The sequence below is a fragment of the Anomalospiza imberbis genome, chromosome 6 (genome assembly GCF_031753505.1).
Source record: "Anomalospiza imberbis isolate Cuckoo-Finch-1a 21T00152 chromosome 6, ASM3175350v1, whole genome shotgun sequence".
In the NCBI taxonomy this organism is placed as follows: domain Eukaryota; kingdom Metazoa; phylum Chordata; class Aves; order Passeriformes; family Viduidae; genus Anomalospiza; species Anomalospiza imberbis.
The window spans coordinates 22941377-22958712 of NC_089686.1; the positions used below are offsets into that span (position 1 = coordinate 22941377).

General features: G+C 45.5%; 1 protein-coding gene across 6 annotated transcripts in view; it reads right to left on the minus strand.

Annotated features, from left to right (window-relative positions):
• Nucleotides 1–17336, minus strand: part of FLVCR2 (FLVCR choline and putative heme transporter 2) — a 35123-nt gene that overhangs the window by 8925 nt on the left and 8862 nt on the right. For all 6 annotated transcript variants that reach the window (XR_010999917.1, XR_010999916.1, XR_010999915.1 and 3 more), the window contains exons 2-7: nt 14567–14708; nt 13213–13353; nt 8245–8312; nt 7426–7529; nt 687–797; nt 160–265 (exon numbers count right to left, since the gene is read on the minus strand). Coding sequence is in view for 3 of the 6 variants with exons in the window: in XM_068192802.1 (XP_068048903.1) it covers nt 160–265; nt 687–797; nt 7426–7529; nt 8245–8312; nt 13213–13353; nt 14567–14708 (672 nt within the window). In the remaining 3 variants the exon portion in view is untranslated. The remainder of the gene's footprint in view (nt 1–159; nt 266–686; nt 798–7425; nt 7530–8244; nt 8313–13212; nt 13354–14566; nt 14709–17336) is intronic.

The window sequence follows — 17336 nt, forward strand, 5'->3', positions numbered from 1 at the left end:
AATGCCATGAGGAACAGCATTCAAAAAGCCAGGTCCCGGGGTGCTTAGATCTGCACTACATGACAGCAATAATGGACAAGAAAAAGACTCAAGGCCTGGAACTACAATTTAATCTCTTTGCCTAAAAAGAGGCAAGCAAAGGGAAAACAGCACACCTACCTGTGCTGAGACATTAAGGAGCCCTGATGATGTTCCTTCTGATTCTGGGTATGTCAACTCCACAGCAAACTCAAAGCCCAGGGGAAGGTATCCTGTCATGAAAAACCTGTAATGAAGTACACAGAAAGGAAGACTCAGCAACTGCCAGAAGGAAGACTGAAGAGGTACAGTATAGACCGAAACTCTAAGGGGCATTATCCCCAGCACAGTCAAACAGCCATGCCAGCCCACATGCTTTTCACTCTGTCCACTCATCATCTATGGGGCTGTGGGTACCACTTGCTTTCCAAAAGCTTCCACTTGATTACCTGGAACAATTAAGCTGAGCAGGGTCACGATAATGTCCCTGACTCTAATGAAACACAGACAAGTCAGAGATGGGAAGGGCAGATAATTTTGTCCTTAAACCATGCAGAAGCCATTCAGATGCTATGGCACTCCCCAGTCCCTCCCACAGCAGGAGTTCTGCCTCCCTGCTCATCCCCTCCCATCACATGCCGAGGAAAGCAGCCTGAACATGAACTTACCCCAGAAACCCAGCAGTCACAAAGACCACCCAGAGGTGGCCCAGGCTCAGAGTGAAGGTATAGACTATCATTCCCACCAGAGACATGATATAGACAACTAGAGTTGTTTGCCTGCAAGAAAAAGCAATCAGGGTTTTATTTAATCTAGTCCTCCTTTTTGCCCACAGATATTAGTATAGCTTGTAGCACATGGGTAAAAAAAGCATTTATAAGTTGCATAGTCTCTTGGCACTCATACCCAGACAGAGGAACTGGACTGACAGAGAGCATGGAAGGGCCTGCACACAGAGCAGCACAGCAGAAGAAGAAAGATCCTACCACAGGTTGACAGGTGCCTGGTCATATATGGTACATGGCACTTGAGGGGGAGAACAAGAGCCAGTTAAAGAGATCATTAATCTTTCTTGGGCATCCCTCTGTACTATAGTAAGTTGAATATACTTATGAGTCAAGGAGATCAAACACTCTCAAGCAGGAACGCAAAGGAAAGAGGTGTCAGCACTGCTAGAGTTTTATGGGCCTGTATTTTTCAGTGCTGTCCAAAACAGCTTTCATTGCTGCCCCTTTCTGTTGTTTAAACTACCTGCTGTATTTGAAGAGGTGACATGCAAGCCAGGTTGCCCTCCCAGCTTCACCCTCAAGCCATGAGAACATTTAGCAGGTGCTAGTTCCACAGCCAGCAGCAGCTGAGCCACAAGCTCTCGTCTTGGTGCAGAGGAGACAAAGACACCCTGTGCTCAGGAAGTATGCCAGGCCAAACCTGCAGCCAGGCCGTGCAAGGACCACCAGTGGACTCAGTACTGCGAGACACAGGAACAGCCCAGGCCAGCTTTTACAAAAATATTTAGCAATTGTCATCCTTGGCTACACACCAAGAAAACCCTTTCCACATTAAAACAAGGCTCTTTCTAGTACAAGAGGCAGCAGTAGCTCTTCCCAGTATATCGTTTTGAGGAGGAAAAGGAGGGAAAGGAGGAAAACGTTAATACTTTACCTGACTGAAATTCCACCAGGATTTTGAAAGCAGAACAGTTACCAGAGTTGATAAACACTTTTGATCATTGTCTTTTAGGAAGAAGTTACATATATTACCACAAGCTACTTGTGTACTTTCTCCCAAATTTAAGTCTTAATCCATTAAAGAAGGTGTTTGATATCAGTTCCTAGAATTCCACTGAAAAAACTAAATCTCAAAGTATTTTCACTTTTCCTTTTTAATGCAAATGATCACTGTCAAAAATCCAACCCAAGTAGGCAGTAAGTATTACAATGTGTAAGAAAATGTTTCCAGTACACTGAATTACTACAGATAAATCCAGACTGTTCCAGCTAAGGTTCTGTCCTCCCTCACTGCTGCAATGACTGCAGTCAGTGGGGCTCATGCCCATATGTCAATTCTTATCCAAACATAGGCCTGAGAAGCTAATTTCAGGCTTCAGCTATCAATCCATGTTTAAAAGGTTCACCAGGCTCATTTAATATATTGAAAGGCTAAACGACATGCTGTGGCAAACATGTTGTGTATTTTGTTTTGTAATTTTGTTGTGTATCAAAGGAGTAGTTAAATCCCTTAACCTCCAATCCTGTATAATTTCTCAAGTATGTTCTTTCCAAAGTTTTCACTGAAGGAAAAATTCAGCTGTGAAGGCAGCACAAAGGGACTGCTTACTTGTTATAATCCATTGCAGAGAGCTGCTACTGGTTGGCACAGTGCCTGGAGGCTGCAGAAGGAGAAGAGCTGAAAGACTGACTGAACAGGCAAAGAGCAGTCCCCGAGAGTGAAAGAGATACAAGTAAAAGTCTTTTTCTGCTCAATACGGGTTCCTCAGGTATGTCCCATGACTTCTTATGCCTCCCATGGCTTGACAAGCAGCCATGGAGAAAAGAGATAATTAGGAAAGGAACTCAAAGCTAGAATTACAGTTCTGTACTTGGGCTACATGAACCAAGTTTGAACTGGGTGCTCCTTCCATAAATAGGAGTCTCCAAATTACATAGCAGTGAGTGTGCAGGCCTCCAAGAGGTGGCTGCAGCCCTTGCAAGTTTAGTCACTGCCAGCAGGGACACTCAGCCCGTGGAGAGTTTTATAATTTTTTTCTCACCACAGCCAGTTTGGGCTCAGTACAGAGGTCTCAGGATAATCACACAAAATCTCACTCAGTTTTCTAGGCTTATGGTTCAAGTATTCCAAGGGATTTGTATCTTATTCAGTGTCATGACAGTTGTCAAGTGTTGCACTTCGCCCCTCATCTCCAGGCAAAGGTGAAGAATGAGATAGTGACCAGATGTGGTCAAGGCTTTGTTTCACATTGATGCTATGTCATTAGTCAAGCTGCAAGAGAGGAGTTCAGTTCCCAGAACACGCTGTGCCCCACAGAGAGCTAGAGCAGGCAGACTCATAGCTGCAGGCAAACTCTTGAAGGTGTTCCTCACTGAAACTGCAGAACTATGTAGAGGACAAAATGGAGAAAACTGATCCTGCCATGGGTACCTCATCTAGCAAGTTTTCCTCACTGACCTCCCTGAATCATTAGACTGCAGAAAGACAAAATTAATCAACAGACCTTTGTGAAAGAACAGGACCACAGGCTTGAATGTTGTGGGAAATACAGTCCAGGAAGCGCCCTGAAGCCATGAACTGCTGCCTGCTCACCACAGACCCTCACAGGATCTGAACAGACAGCAGTGAATGCAAATCTTGCTTCAGGAAACAGCCTTAAGCACACAAGCAGACTTCTCCTAAACCAGACTTCTGCCATACTCTGCTCCCCCGAGCATACCACTGATTACAACAAAAGGAGATTTAGTGCTCGGCAGTCCAAGAAAGACATAAATTTTGAAGAGGGTTTAACTGAGATACTGGTAGACACTGGTGCATAGGGAAACAAAATCCCCCGGGGAAAGACACAGAGGCAGAGTGCTCTCAGGAAGTGACCTTTGACACCCTGTTCACCAGAGAACAAGAATGCTCTGTGGCCCTAGGGGCACTGGGGCATGGAAAAATGCCCAGTTTTAACTTAATAAGCCTCTTATCATAGCCATAAGTCTCATGGGAGTGAGAAAAGCACAAAGGAGGAGACGCAGATTCATAGAGCATATCAGCACTGCATTGTGGTGTTTTTAGCAACCTACTCCAATGACAGCTCTAGAGGGACTGACAATTTTCATTGTCTGGAACAGGGAACAGAGACTGTCTACTTAACAGGCTGATTACAGGCTGGAAGTTAGGCATCCTGCACATTATCTTAGAAAAACTGAGGCTAACCCAACCCTGTGCTCTGGGGTGTGGAAAGGAAGCATTGCTATGACAGCACCAGTGCCAAGTCTCTGTGGCAGAGCCAGAAGGAGATCTGTGAAGGACCTGAAACGCTTGTCACTTAGATGAACCTAACCAGCCCTGACATTCATCTGCCCTCCCAGTCACATTCCCAAAACTCCTGAAGAAGCAGATTAAAGAGCCCACACAAGGGACTGCGAGAAAAAAAGAGACCTTGGGGAAAAAAGCCAGACAGGGCCAGCACCAGCAGGGAACAGGGCTGAAATTAAGAACACATCTCCTGCTGTTCAGTCAGCTCCAGAAGAAGCCTCAAAGTAAGGAATGGGTATGGCCCAGCTCAGCCTTGTCTCACAAGGTCACTTGGATGAGGAAAGCAAAAGTGACAGGACAAGACTCGGAGGGGATTGCAGCTGCAAAAACACTAAATTCAAGCAACATCTGAGGCAACAAATGAACAAGCTGGGAGCAGGAGGTGGGATGAGGGGCACAGGCACATACAACAGTTTTAGCTGCTCACAGGGATGTTGTATGCAGCTCCAGCATGCCCTGCTGTATGGACAGGGATGGCAGATGGCCTCCACAGGCTTTGTCACAGGGACAGCACATTCCAGGCTGCACACAAGCCTGAACAAAGCCCTTGATCCTATGCTCCCAGAAGATCTCATTGCTGAAGACACAGAGGTGTCAGATGCTGGAGAAGGGATGAATCGGAGAAGACTGCTTTGCTTTTCACCATGCCCTTATCTTTTGGCATTCAGTTTTATGCCACTTTCTTCCTGTAGGAAGGTCAGAAGAAAGGACAGTCTTGGTAAATTATTTGTATGAGACATATGGCAGGACAGGGTGAAGACATATCCACTACACAAAGACTAACCTTGTGTAAAACAGGCTATGATAAGAAGGCCCAAATTGCAAGTCAGGCTAGGCTGAGAGAGCATGCATCTTTCAGTGGAAGAGAGCCAAGTGCCCCATCCTCCACCATCTTTTCTCCCCCCCCCACCAAATTTTTGTACTTTGCATCTGTACAGACCTAAAATACCATTTGCCTAGTCAATGGAGAGAGAGATTGATATTTCTGACATCTTGCCTTATAGAGATGCAGCAATGAAAGCTGAAAGTGCTGACTGCAACCAGCTTGACCTGAGGCATGTGAATACTGCACTTTAAAGAAAACCATAACCAAAGAGAAGTGCTGATTAATCCAGTCCCCAAACACCTCATTCTGAGCCAGACTACCCTAACAACACCAATGCACCCAGGAGTCTCCAGGTGTCACAACCTCATCCATCCTCTGAGCCAGGAACTTGACGTCAAAACTTTAAGGGTCTTCTCCTGATCGTATGATTCAAAGAGAGGGGCTGTTCTCAACAAGCCATACCACCAAAGACAACCCCAATTCTTGCACTGCTCGCTCATCACCACATAACCCATGTATTTATTTTAATGGACCGAATTTGCACCTGCTATTCCAAAAACAAGAACAGTGCAGGGACTGCTGTAAGGACTTACCTGCCAAATAAAATCAAGAGTGCAAGGCCATTTGATGCCCGAGCATGACAGATGGGGAAAGCCTGACTTAGCATAGCCTTACCCTTTCAAGGAACTGCTGATGGTACAGTAAAGATCAAACATGCATGTAGAGCTCTGCAATTCCTTCTGTTACTAACCTTCCCCTGCTCCCCTCAATCACAGCTGGATCCCATTCATTTGCTTCCCTCTCTCTCCAAGCTGACTAAAAAAAGGACTTGAAATCTTTCCTTCCTGATTTTCATGTGCTTACCATTTTATTCTTGACACAATCGCAGCAACAGAAGGAAGGGGGAGGGTACCCACCTAGAACATCTGGCATCTTGACAGTTTTTTTAAATAGACTTTTAAATGGGGCTAAATAAAGACTATGTAGCACTCAGAAAAAAAAAAGTGCTAGTTTCACAGAAATCCATTTTCTAGGCTGTAATGGAGAACAACTTCTTAGCAGGGTTTTCCTCACCTAAGGCTAAAACTATCTCCCAATAGTCCCTGGGGGTCTGTAGAATAAACTCCATGGATGACATAGTCCTATTTTTCTGGACTATTAGCCAGCTCTCCCTACCTTTGTGATCTCTCCAAGGAAGGAGTGGACATGGAACAAATACAGGATTTGTGGATTTTTCTCTCTCTCCCATTCTACCAAATTTCAAGCCCCAGCTCCGCATGGTGAGTCACAAAGCTCTTCAAGCCTTCATGCTGCAACTTAACCTCACTTATGGAGAACCAGGAAGATCATCCAGTCTAGCAGTGCCAGCTGAGGCTACCTTACCACTAGCCCTGGGCTGGAAAGAGACACAAGTCACATTGCATGGTTAGCACTGCAGTTCTAACAGCTGTATTTCTATTTCCCAGGACTCCCATATGAGTACTACTCAGTGCCACACAACCATCTAGACACAGCAACAAACAACCTGCCAAACCCAGAAATTCTCACCTACTGTTCTTTCTTATTAGAGAAGCCAATTTTCTACTTCTGATCCCTGTACTTTACAGGGAGCTAGGGCCAGAGGCCGCTTCAGAAGTTGCAAGCTCACAGCTAGCCAGATTAATCTAAGCTGTCTACAATGAGAATGTGCATTTCTGGTCCAAGATATGAGGTAGGATAATGGCAGTAGGACTTCCCCCAGATGAAAAGCTGCTGCAAGGAATAAAACTCTAAAATTGCTTTCAAGTCATTACCAGCCCATCACCAGTAAAACCCCCTCTCACCCAACCTGCTCAGACAACAGGTTGTAGCACAGTTCTCAAAGCCAGCAGAGAAACCAAAAAGGTGGGTGGACCCCAGTATAAGACACAAGAGTCTCTCTGTATCACCTAGAATATCCTACAGATGTGTTTCAGTGAGATCCAAATTTCTGAGGACTGGGAACTATAGGACAAGCAAAGACTCTTAACTGTCCCTTTGCAGATGGCAAGGTATGCTGGCCAGATCTGCCTTCCCAACTCGCTGGACAACAAACAGAATCATCCGCCCATAACCCCAGTAACCCTTTTGCCTGCCCTAAATACAGCAACACGCCATCAACACAATGCCTCTGGGCAATGGATTCAATGTGCCTTTCATTACGCTGGACAAAAAATCACAGAGGCTGGTTTGAAAGGGCTGATAAATGGTCTGGAACAGTCTTGATTCTGCTTGTGCCAAGAACTCTCTCATCCCTGATGAAGCAGTTACTGGGCCATCTCATCTTCTCTGTAAGCCTCCCTAAGGACCATCAACACCAGATCTTGTATGGGCCCAGTGCCAGCTAATGCACAGCTCTAAACTTCACTTTACACTTACTGGGTTTTGAAGAACCATATTTTTTCCCTACAAATCCTCCCAATTATTCAGTCTCTAGAGTGCCAACTTGCAACTGCACAGGGTTCCTCCTTGCATAGTATGGAGGAAGAGCACAGTCACCAGAGCACAGGGGCAAACAAGGGACTTACTTGTATGTTTTGGTTTTGTCCAACCAGATGCCGGAGATCAGAGCCCCAACCATCCCCGACAGTATAATGGTGAGTCCAATCCTGCCAGCATTCACCTCCTCCCCCTGTGGTGAGACACATACACACTCACACAAGTGCAGGAGCTAACTCATATCCAACAAAAAACAAAGTGCAGAAAACCCAGAGAGGAAGAGACACCAAAGTTAGTCTTCATACATGCTTTCTGCTGGTAATGCACTAACCAGAACCAACCTTTGCAGGAACACTTTTAGGCCCACTATGAGCCAGTGCTTTCTGGTCTATGAGAAAAATGTGGTCTGGCAATTATGTCTGAGCCAGCCCTGAGAAAAATGTGTGCAACTGGCCAGCATGAGCAGATACTCTCAGAGGAGTTAGCATAAACTCTATGAAGCTTGCTGTTAGGATTTGGGCCAGATTGACTAGGAAATATTGAGACTCACTATAAGGCAGCACAGAAAGGAGCTCTGTGGCACGCAAAACTAGCAGTAAGCTGTACAATAGCTCACGTACAGAGACACCCCACCCTTCTGCCACCAGAGCATGAGCATGGGTAGCCTCTTGGGACAGATGTCCCAGCAGAAATCACAGTCAGAAACAAGGAGAGAAAATTGCTGGAGGATTTTCTCAGAAGTAAATGCTTTCACTTGAGGTGCAAAGGAGTCATCTTTTCTAGAGCTCACCAGCTTTTGAATGGGGTGGTGTAAAGGCAAAAAAAGGAGCAGCCAACTTGTGCTAGATCCAACCTGTGTTGGACAACAGCAAGCATCAGAGAGGGCCGTGAGGGTTGGATGCACTTACTGGGTAGTGAAGGATCACCATGCGGTTCAGCAGAGTGGACAAGGCGTAGAAACAACCTACATTCAGACCTGAGAAGAGGATAAAAATGCAGCACATTCAGAGCCTGCTATTCTCCTGCTGGGTTGTGAAATGGTAGAAATGCAGAGAGAGAAATCTTTGGGTCTGTAGTTCAGAACAAGGCTGCAGAGTCTCAGGAGAGTGAGCCAGACTGGCTAGACATAGGTTACTGAAAGAAATGCAGACCAAAACCAGGCCTCAGCATGCAGAAGGAAGAACCCTGCAGTTTCAGGATGGTTCTTACCTAAGTAGCTAGAGGAAGGGCTGTGCAGAGTTCTGTCACTGAAAGGTCTTGCAACTCCTTCACAGAGTCTCAACCCTCTCTCACAGCCAGATTCATCTTTTAGCACTGCAATTTTCTCCTCTGCTCCCAGCCAAGTCAGAAAACTAGAAAAGCATCTGCCTCAGCATCATACCTTGAACAAGGACCTGAGATTCAATTAACAACAATGTCACTGACCTGTATGTTTTCCTCCCGGAGAAGAGCCTGTCAGCATTCTCCCCGCTGACAGCCAGTAAATAACATTCTCTCCAAGCCAAGAAATGCCAGAAGACAAGTAGGAGCAGAGCTGATTGGTGAAGCACAGACAACCCTCAGGCACCTGGGCTGTGTGTCTGCATAGGAAAAGCCTTGGATTTTAAAAGCTATCACTGAGGCCTGAAAAGAAAGCCATGAAAGTAATTTGTGTTTCTCAAAGAGAACTTACATTAACTATTACGAGGATCAACCACCTGGTGAAGGTTTCTCAGTATCACCCAAGGTGAGAATGAAACTGTTGGGGTGATACTGGTCAAGCCCTATTCAGATACTCTGCTCCATCTTACATGCAATTCTCGTTGGTTAAATGCCTTCTCAAAAGGGCAGAAAACCCAACAGCTTTGTTCAGCAGGCAAGAACATACGCACGTGCACTGGACCAGCAGTATTGCAACGGCTACACTCTCACCTTGGGTGATACTGAGAAACCTTCCCCAGGCTGATGAGGTCTGTAACAGTCAGTAGAACTTTCTTCTCAGAAAGTCATTTACATTTGCAGTTGGTTTCTCTTCAAGGCTTCAGTGATTCTGATGGGTGGAGGGAAGAGGACAGATTTTACCACTGCAGCTCACACATCTATAGGCTCCAAAAGGAGTCATGGTTTTAAAAAGTCTGGCACAGATGCCTGAAATCCTGACAAAACAGATACATGTCAAGTTCCCCCTTCCTACTTTTCCTCTCTGAGCCTCAGCTAAAAGCAGAAACTAACAACACAGGATCCAGAAGTGCAGTCTATCAGGCAGAGCTTTGACAGAGGGAACAAAGTCCTGAGCTCTCCTAACCCTGAAGTCCCCTATCTCCCCTTAAGTACTCAGCAAACCTGCACATAGCCCAGTCTTCCACTGAACACTGGATACCTGTTGCAGTACACAGCACTATGAGGAGCCACAAGATTGGCAGCTGTAGGGTGTATCACACTCCCTTCACACATCATCTCTGACAACATTACAATTTACTGTGAGGGTGGTGAGGCACTGGAACAGGTTGCCCAAAGGCATAGATGGAAGTTTTTAAGGCCAGGCTGGACTGGACTCTGAGTGACCAGGTCTAGGGGAAGGTGTCCTTGCACATGGCATGGACATGTGCAACTAGATGATCTTTAAGAGCCTTTCTAATAATTCTATACCATTCTATGATTAAGCAAAGCTCACTCCACAGCTGTACAGCACAGACAACAGATGAAGACTCTTATGCAAGTCATCCCAAATATTGCCTGTGACAATGTTTCCCACTTCAAAATCACGTGTCAGAAGATTACAGAAGTTGAGTGACATGCTCATTAGGCAGGAGAATCGACCCAATCATTACCAAGAGTTATTCAGGAAGACTAGAAACTCAGCAGGGCCAGCAGCCAAGGATGGGGAAGAACAACTGAAGATCTCACAGCAAGGAGGCACCCTCCAGCCTTAAAAGCTGTCTCTTTGCACCACTTGGCTATGGCAAAACAGCTAAGACACCCTAAATCAGCTTCATTCTATCTCCATTGGGAGCACGCCGCCCGCTAGGTGACACCACAAGCTGCAGAGCAAGGACACGAGATTATGGCAGATCAGCACAGTCCTTCTGCTTCTTCACTTCAAAGCTGGACATAAACATTAACCACTCATTTGTACACCTCTATTTCTCACCCAGCCAAGAGGACAGCAGCCTTGTGAAGACAGCCAGATGCAGCTCTGGTACCTAACACTGCCAGTAAACAGCTTTACAGCAGCTCTGTGATCCTTGTGATTTCCAAGACAGGGAAGGGCCCCTGCTCCCAAGCTGGGCAGAAAGTAAGAGTTGGCAGCAACACTTGGCACCAGAGTCAGGTAAAACATTCTAAGAATCAAGACAATGTGTCAAATTTGCATATGTGAGGGCTGAGGAAAGTTGTAGGCACTTCATATGTCACAGTTGCTCAGTGAAGCTTCTCTGAGAATTACAGCTGTTTGAATGACCGTAAAACAGGTAATGGTTTTCTCCAATGGGAAAGTGGCCATTTGCCCACGCAGATGAGGGAAACCAGAACTAGTAACTGGGAGCAGGACATCTGAAAGTCCAGCACCACCTGATTCTTTAGCTAGTTACCATGGTTTGCTTGTAATGTAGAATAATGTTTTTGATACCCCAGTGTCTCCTCTATTTTATAGAGGCTAGAACAGGGAAGTTTCTTGCCTACAGCTCCAAACAGAGCCCTTATTAAGCCTCCGACTAGAACCCAGGTCTCCCACAGGTAGCCAGCCTATTACCTATATGCCAGACTCTCTCTTGTTCACCCTTGTAATCCTCCCCAACAATGGTTCCTTATGCAGTTCTCACTGCCATGCCTCCTCCTCACTGCCCCATCACCATTCCAAATGCTGATTCTTTAAGATGGTCTCATGACTCCCATTCTATTACCCTTTCCCCGAATTTCCCACCCTTCTCCTGTCTACTGCCTCCCACTAGCAACATGCTCTCCAATGCAAAGCCCAACCCCATAGACTTGAAATTCCTTAATGCCCACTCCATGTTATGCCTCAGTTTTATGGAAGCAATGTCAGCAGCCTTGGGGAAAAGGTTCTCTGAGGGCTTTCCTGAAAAACAGTTCACTGGCACCTGGCATAGCTGCAGTGACACCACTGTTTCCAGCACTGCAAGTCTTGCCACAAGAAAGGAATCATTGTCTGCTGGTAATACCAAAACCTTAGAGGTCTGCGGATGTGTTCTGACCTGTCATTGTGGAAGGATCCTCATTCTTTCTACAGCCAGGAGAGATGAACAAGAAGCAGGTTTGCCCCTCTATCCCCTGACACATGTATGCTAACACAAAAGCCGACAGGCTGCAGATATCTTTGTGTTAGGTAGGCAGGATGACTCAGTTGCACTCGTGTGGCTGCAGATGTCTTAAATCTCGGCCAACGTAACTTTTGACTTGAGTAGGAAAAACAGTCACCATTTTAAACCCAGACAAGCTAAAAAAAAAAAAGTTTCACAACATAGTTCCCTCTCAGTAACAGTCACCATCTCAAGTCAAGCTGGAGATTGGCATGAGGCTGACACAGAGAGGAACATAAAAAATGCACAGACCAGCAGCAAGAGAAAATGAATTATGAGTCACTGAACAGATTTTCCACACTGTTTGTGACTGCCAGAAAAGAATTATCCCAGGAAAGTCAGATTCTAAACATGCTCTTTATAGTGAGAGCCCTTGTTTATACCTATTAGAGCAAATGATTTCCCCTTTCTTTTTCCTGAAGGGTAAGTGTGAACTGAGAAGATGATACAATCCAACTTTAGACACAGTCTGCCTGACAGATTTTTCTGTCTTCTCTTTCTGAGAGGGTATTATGTACTATGGAGAAAAAAAAAAAAAAAAAAAAAAGCCAAACCCAGCAGCTACAATGCAAACTAGGAGAATTTAATAGCAATCTGAGAGGGGCATTTCTAGAAGTCTACTGCACTGAGAAGGAGGGGAGCAGAGATTCCAACAACACCAAAGATCATTAGCATCCTCAGCATGTACAAAGCCACCATCTGACTCTCTCCAACCTGCCTATTCATAAACAAGGTCTTTCAGATACAATTGCTGGCAGAACATGCAGAACTTTCAGCAATATTTAACTGTCCCCCTGAGAAGCTTCCACAGCAAGCTGGTAGGAAGATTTAGGACAAAACTACCCACAGACTAGCTGGCTACAGTATACCCTATTATGCAGACAGGCACAGACCACAATGGCCTTTCTGCTAGTAAGAAAAACACTTTTCCATATGCCAATTCAGCATCAGGGAATAGATTCAATACAACCCACCGCTCTCAAACAAACAGACTGAGAATGCTGAAGAGAAGCAAGCAGCAAATTCAGCATGCAAGGACAGATGGCATAAGATATTGTCCAGTCCTTCCTTCCAATTGCTTCACAGGGACTGCCTAGAAAGCTGACAGAGTCTGCACATCTGCATACTCCATATGACCTCTACAGAGATGCCTGGCAGTCACATTCATATCCTTGCCTTCAGAAATGACTTTCACTCAGTTCTATGACTTGCACTTACATACTTCCATGTATTTCTTATGTAAGCACTTAGATAAGTTTGCTGCAATTAACTAAATTACTAGAAAAAAAGAACAGATAAGAAAACCCCATGAACAGCAAACAGTCAAAGACTGGGAGAACAGTTGTAGGGGCATATCATCCTCTGTGTGCTTGCTTCCTTTTGTTCTTCCCTGCTGCATTCACTGGTAACCACTGCTGAAGAGCACTGGGCTTTAAGGATCCCTGGTCTGTGGCAGCATAGGGGAGCTATCTTTATGTTTCCCTAAAACAACTCAAGCCAGTTACTGCCCCAACAGAGCACAGAGAGGAAGGAAGAAGCTGTGATAACTGAACAAGAAGAAAGGAGGCTAGACCTTACCATAAGTGACCATAAGCAGCAAAAAGTTGGCATTGCGGAGCAGGCGGAGGATTGATTGCACGTAGGAATACTCCGCAGCCGGTCTTGACTGGATCAAGGCCTGAGCTTGGCTTGGAGGGTTCGGGGGCTTCTCTTTGAAGACTGAAACCAGACACAAAGTACACCTGTTTGTAATGGTGCAGTTGAGGGGCCTGAGCACACACTGTGCCATTTGAGGAACGGCAGAGGGGCTGCTAGAACCAAGTGTACAAAACACACCATTTTCCTCAAGCTTTGATCTCCATGCATGAACAAATCCAGGAAGATGAAAGAACAGCCCTCTTCCAGCAGTAACTCCTGGGACCTTTCCAAGGGAAACATCTTGCCTTCAATTAGCTTTTTGTGTAGGCAGTGTCCAGCAGCACAAAAAGAGTTTTCAGGACTATTATCAGCCTTTGTTTCCAGAAGGAGGCCAACCAGGTGCAAAAGTGTTATGTGGATTTACAAATGACAGAGCGGAACTGGACAAGTCAGTTGACAAAGGTGGCCCAGTGTTCTGCAGTGGCCAGTGCCCAGGGAACAATGACCTTTGCAAGGTTTTTGCCCAGGGAACAATAACCTTGGCCTTATTTCAGGCCAAGCAATCTGCTGCCCCATACTGTCATTAAAATAGCATCCAGAAATCCCAGCCACAGGCGATACTGCTAGACAGGCATTTTTGTACCTTGTCTATTCCCCTCCCCACACTATTTGAAGTCTACATCTGATTCAGCCATCAGCAACATGAACAAACTGGCAAGAGAAGCCTATCAAAAAAATGGCATGGAATTCAGCAACTAAACTCAGCTCTCCAGTGAGCATGCCAATCTTTCATGCTAAAGATCTGGCTTTGACTTCATGTGTTAAGCAGGGGAATTGCACCCCTTGTGTCCTGCTACTGTCCTTCATGCTTTTTCCTCTCCACTCATAACTGGGAACATCTTGTTCCTGTGATGCCATTTAACTTGCCTCTTTCTACTCTTAAGGGGTAGCCAGGTCCCAGACATAACCCAAGCCCTAGCACCCTGCTTGCAGGGAAGATGACTATGAAAGATTTCTGTTGGTTTTTAAAGGACTTACTCATGCCTGGAATTTATTACACAAGCAATGGACAAAACTAACAATTTGGCAGGCTTGCTGACAACCTCCCTTCTACATGTGCTGTTCACCAAGGGTTTGAAGCAGCAAGATATAGTATTGCATGACCCTGTCAGCTGTATGGAAGGACACCTCCCCAGATGGCCTGGCCAGCCCATCTCCTGGCACACAGTCCCCTGTCACACATCAGCTGATCTCAGTCCTATCTGCTTTCATGTGCACACTCCCACCTCCTTACCTATGATGACCAGGATGAACAGGGCTGATGCCACACCTGCAGTCATGAAGAACATGATGCTGATGTGGTAGGCCAGATTCTCCACATCCTCCACATTAGGGATCAGAACTGGAGGGACCAGAAAGCCTACAGCGATGCCAAGCTGAGGAGAGAGAGGAGATAAACAGAGACATGACATGAAACCACAACAGTGCCAATACCCTACAGCTCAGTACAGGCTCAACTGAGCCTAATCCAATTTCACAACCAAGATGAAAATCTTCTTTACCACCCAACAATTAAAAGTCAGATACCCATTTCAATTAGGCCATAAGAGAGGTTTCCCCACTGCAATTACAACTGTCAGGATATTCAAGGCAAGGTTGTGCAACACAATTGAGCAGAATGAATACCTGGCTTCATCAAAGTGGAGGTCTTGCCTGCCCTGACCTCCCCCACAAATATATGTTCCTGTTCACACACAGATTCCATTCCTTACCTTGCCTCTGCTCTAGAGCTGGCCTGATCACCTGGTAAACCAATTTTACTCATTAAAAATAGCAGAAAACAAGACCATCAAAACCAACCACAGTATTTGCTGGGTTAATGAGTTGAACCAACTTATTTTCGAACCACGTAAGTGCAAGGGCCGAGGCACCTAACCACTCTACATAACTGAGATATTAATCTGGTTCAGCCAACTTTGACACAGTTTCAAATGAGCAGCCTCCCAAGACAAGGCTCACCTATGACCACCAGGAGAACCTAGAAGAGCATCAAGATTGAAAGCAAAGGAAGTGTTGATGGCACATATTCCAGATGTTGAGGTTGTTTTAGTAATGGAGCTTGGCAGCTGTCCCTGGATAAACTGCTCTGAAGTGTACAGAAAGCAAGGACTAAGAAAGATAAGTTCTGTGCAGCCCATAAACCGCATGGAAGCACATCAGCACAGAGCAGAAGACCCAAGAGCCCTGTAACCCAGGCATGAGCTTGGACAACTTTTCCAGGCTGTCTTCTAGCAAAACCTCCTTGTGCTTTCTGCATGCTTTCTCTGACATATCTCTGTGTTTCTGGGATACTGATAGACTCATTCTGGAAGACTGACTTACTGGCCAAAACAAAGATCTCAGAACAAATATATTTCAGTTGCCATATCTTGTAGTTAGGCTAAAAATCAGCTTGTGCCTCTCAGGCCCAGAAAACTCTCCACCAAATCCCTACTCCTCCATCCATCTGGTGTATTTCTCAGACAGGAAGAATGCTTAGAATTCAAACAGAGCTATCTGCTGCCCTCAGGCACCACATTTAGCTTACAAACAAGAGACTTTCAACCATATCTGGCCAAACTTCTCCTGTGTCAAACAGTACCCTCCACTGGGACCTAGAATATCCTGGGTCAGGATCAGCAACAGATAACACTAAATTCATTCTCTCAGACATTGCAGGGAGCTAGTGAGAAGAGCCACTGAGAGATTTCAGATGTGCCCCACCAGTTCAAGGCACTGTCAAGAATAAGAACATTAGAGGTTTGGTTACATAGACTGAAGACAAAGCCAAGCTGTGCCATCCCAGATAGTAAGTCAAGGACTGAAAGAGTTTAGGAGGAAACTTAAAAGATCATTAGGGAGGATAAACCTTCCTAACACCCACGTGGCACAGACAGACTCTGACACAGGACTAAACTTGCCAGAGCTCCGTTTTGCTCAGATATGGCCTATGCCCAGCCTCTCATCACTGTGAGTCAGGCTGACTCTCCTCCTCTGCACTGCCCACTGACTACAGTGAGCACAACTATGCTTTATGGTTAAAAGGCTTCAGGCTCTAATCCCCATCAAATTTCATGCCTCCCCTTCCCTACACAAACCTGCAGCTGTACAGAAAAGGTAATGGCATCAAACACAGAAGCTCACGGAGATGGCTGGTAGAGGGCAGAAGCCTGTTTGTCTCTGCAGCACAGTTGTTTTGCCCTCCTTGTGGCCAAGCACAGGCCTGTGCCTCTGGTGTGCCTGGTCAGCCCAGGACATAAAGCCAGCCTGGCCTTCACTCCTATCTCCAGAGCATTTCTAAAGATTTAACCTTTGAGGAAGAGACTCTCGATATTGCTCCTTTCCATTTGAGGGAAGAGTCCTATTGAGTCTCATATATCAGGTTTTCTACGTGCCCCTCACCCTTTCCCAAGTAAGGCTGACGAACACCTTAATGGAAACTGATCTTTTGTCTTACCACTGTTTCATTCTTTGAAGAACTCAGCTGGATTCCTGTGCTAGGTATTTCTTGGCTTCCTTCTCGCTGCAATCACATGCTAGCCACATAAGCTGTTTAACAGCAGCAAACCAACAGGAGAGGAGAGAACCATGATTTACTCTGACCTCTGACACAAGTTTCTCCAGGACCACAGTTGAGATTCAGTCTTTTCCAGTCTCCCTCCAGCTGCTCTGTCCTGAAAAAAGGATCTGATACACCTAGCAGAGAAGGTATTGAGAGTCTGTGTTGCAAATTGTTTAGAAATCTTTTTCTGGGAGGTCCTACAGTCATCATTTACCCAATGGGTCACAGACTCCCCCAGCTTTCTTCAACTACTTGTTGGCCTTTTCAGAAGAATTTTCCTGAACAACTTTTCTAACTATAAACAGATGTTTTGTGCTTTCTCTTCTCCTCCCCCCAAAAGAAGCAACTTTTATCCATTATGAGTTCATTATACCATTGATAAGAACCAGGTAGCAGAATGGACAAAAATCATAGCAATAGGAGGTACATTTTATATTTCAGAGCAACTCACACTATTAATTCT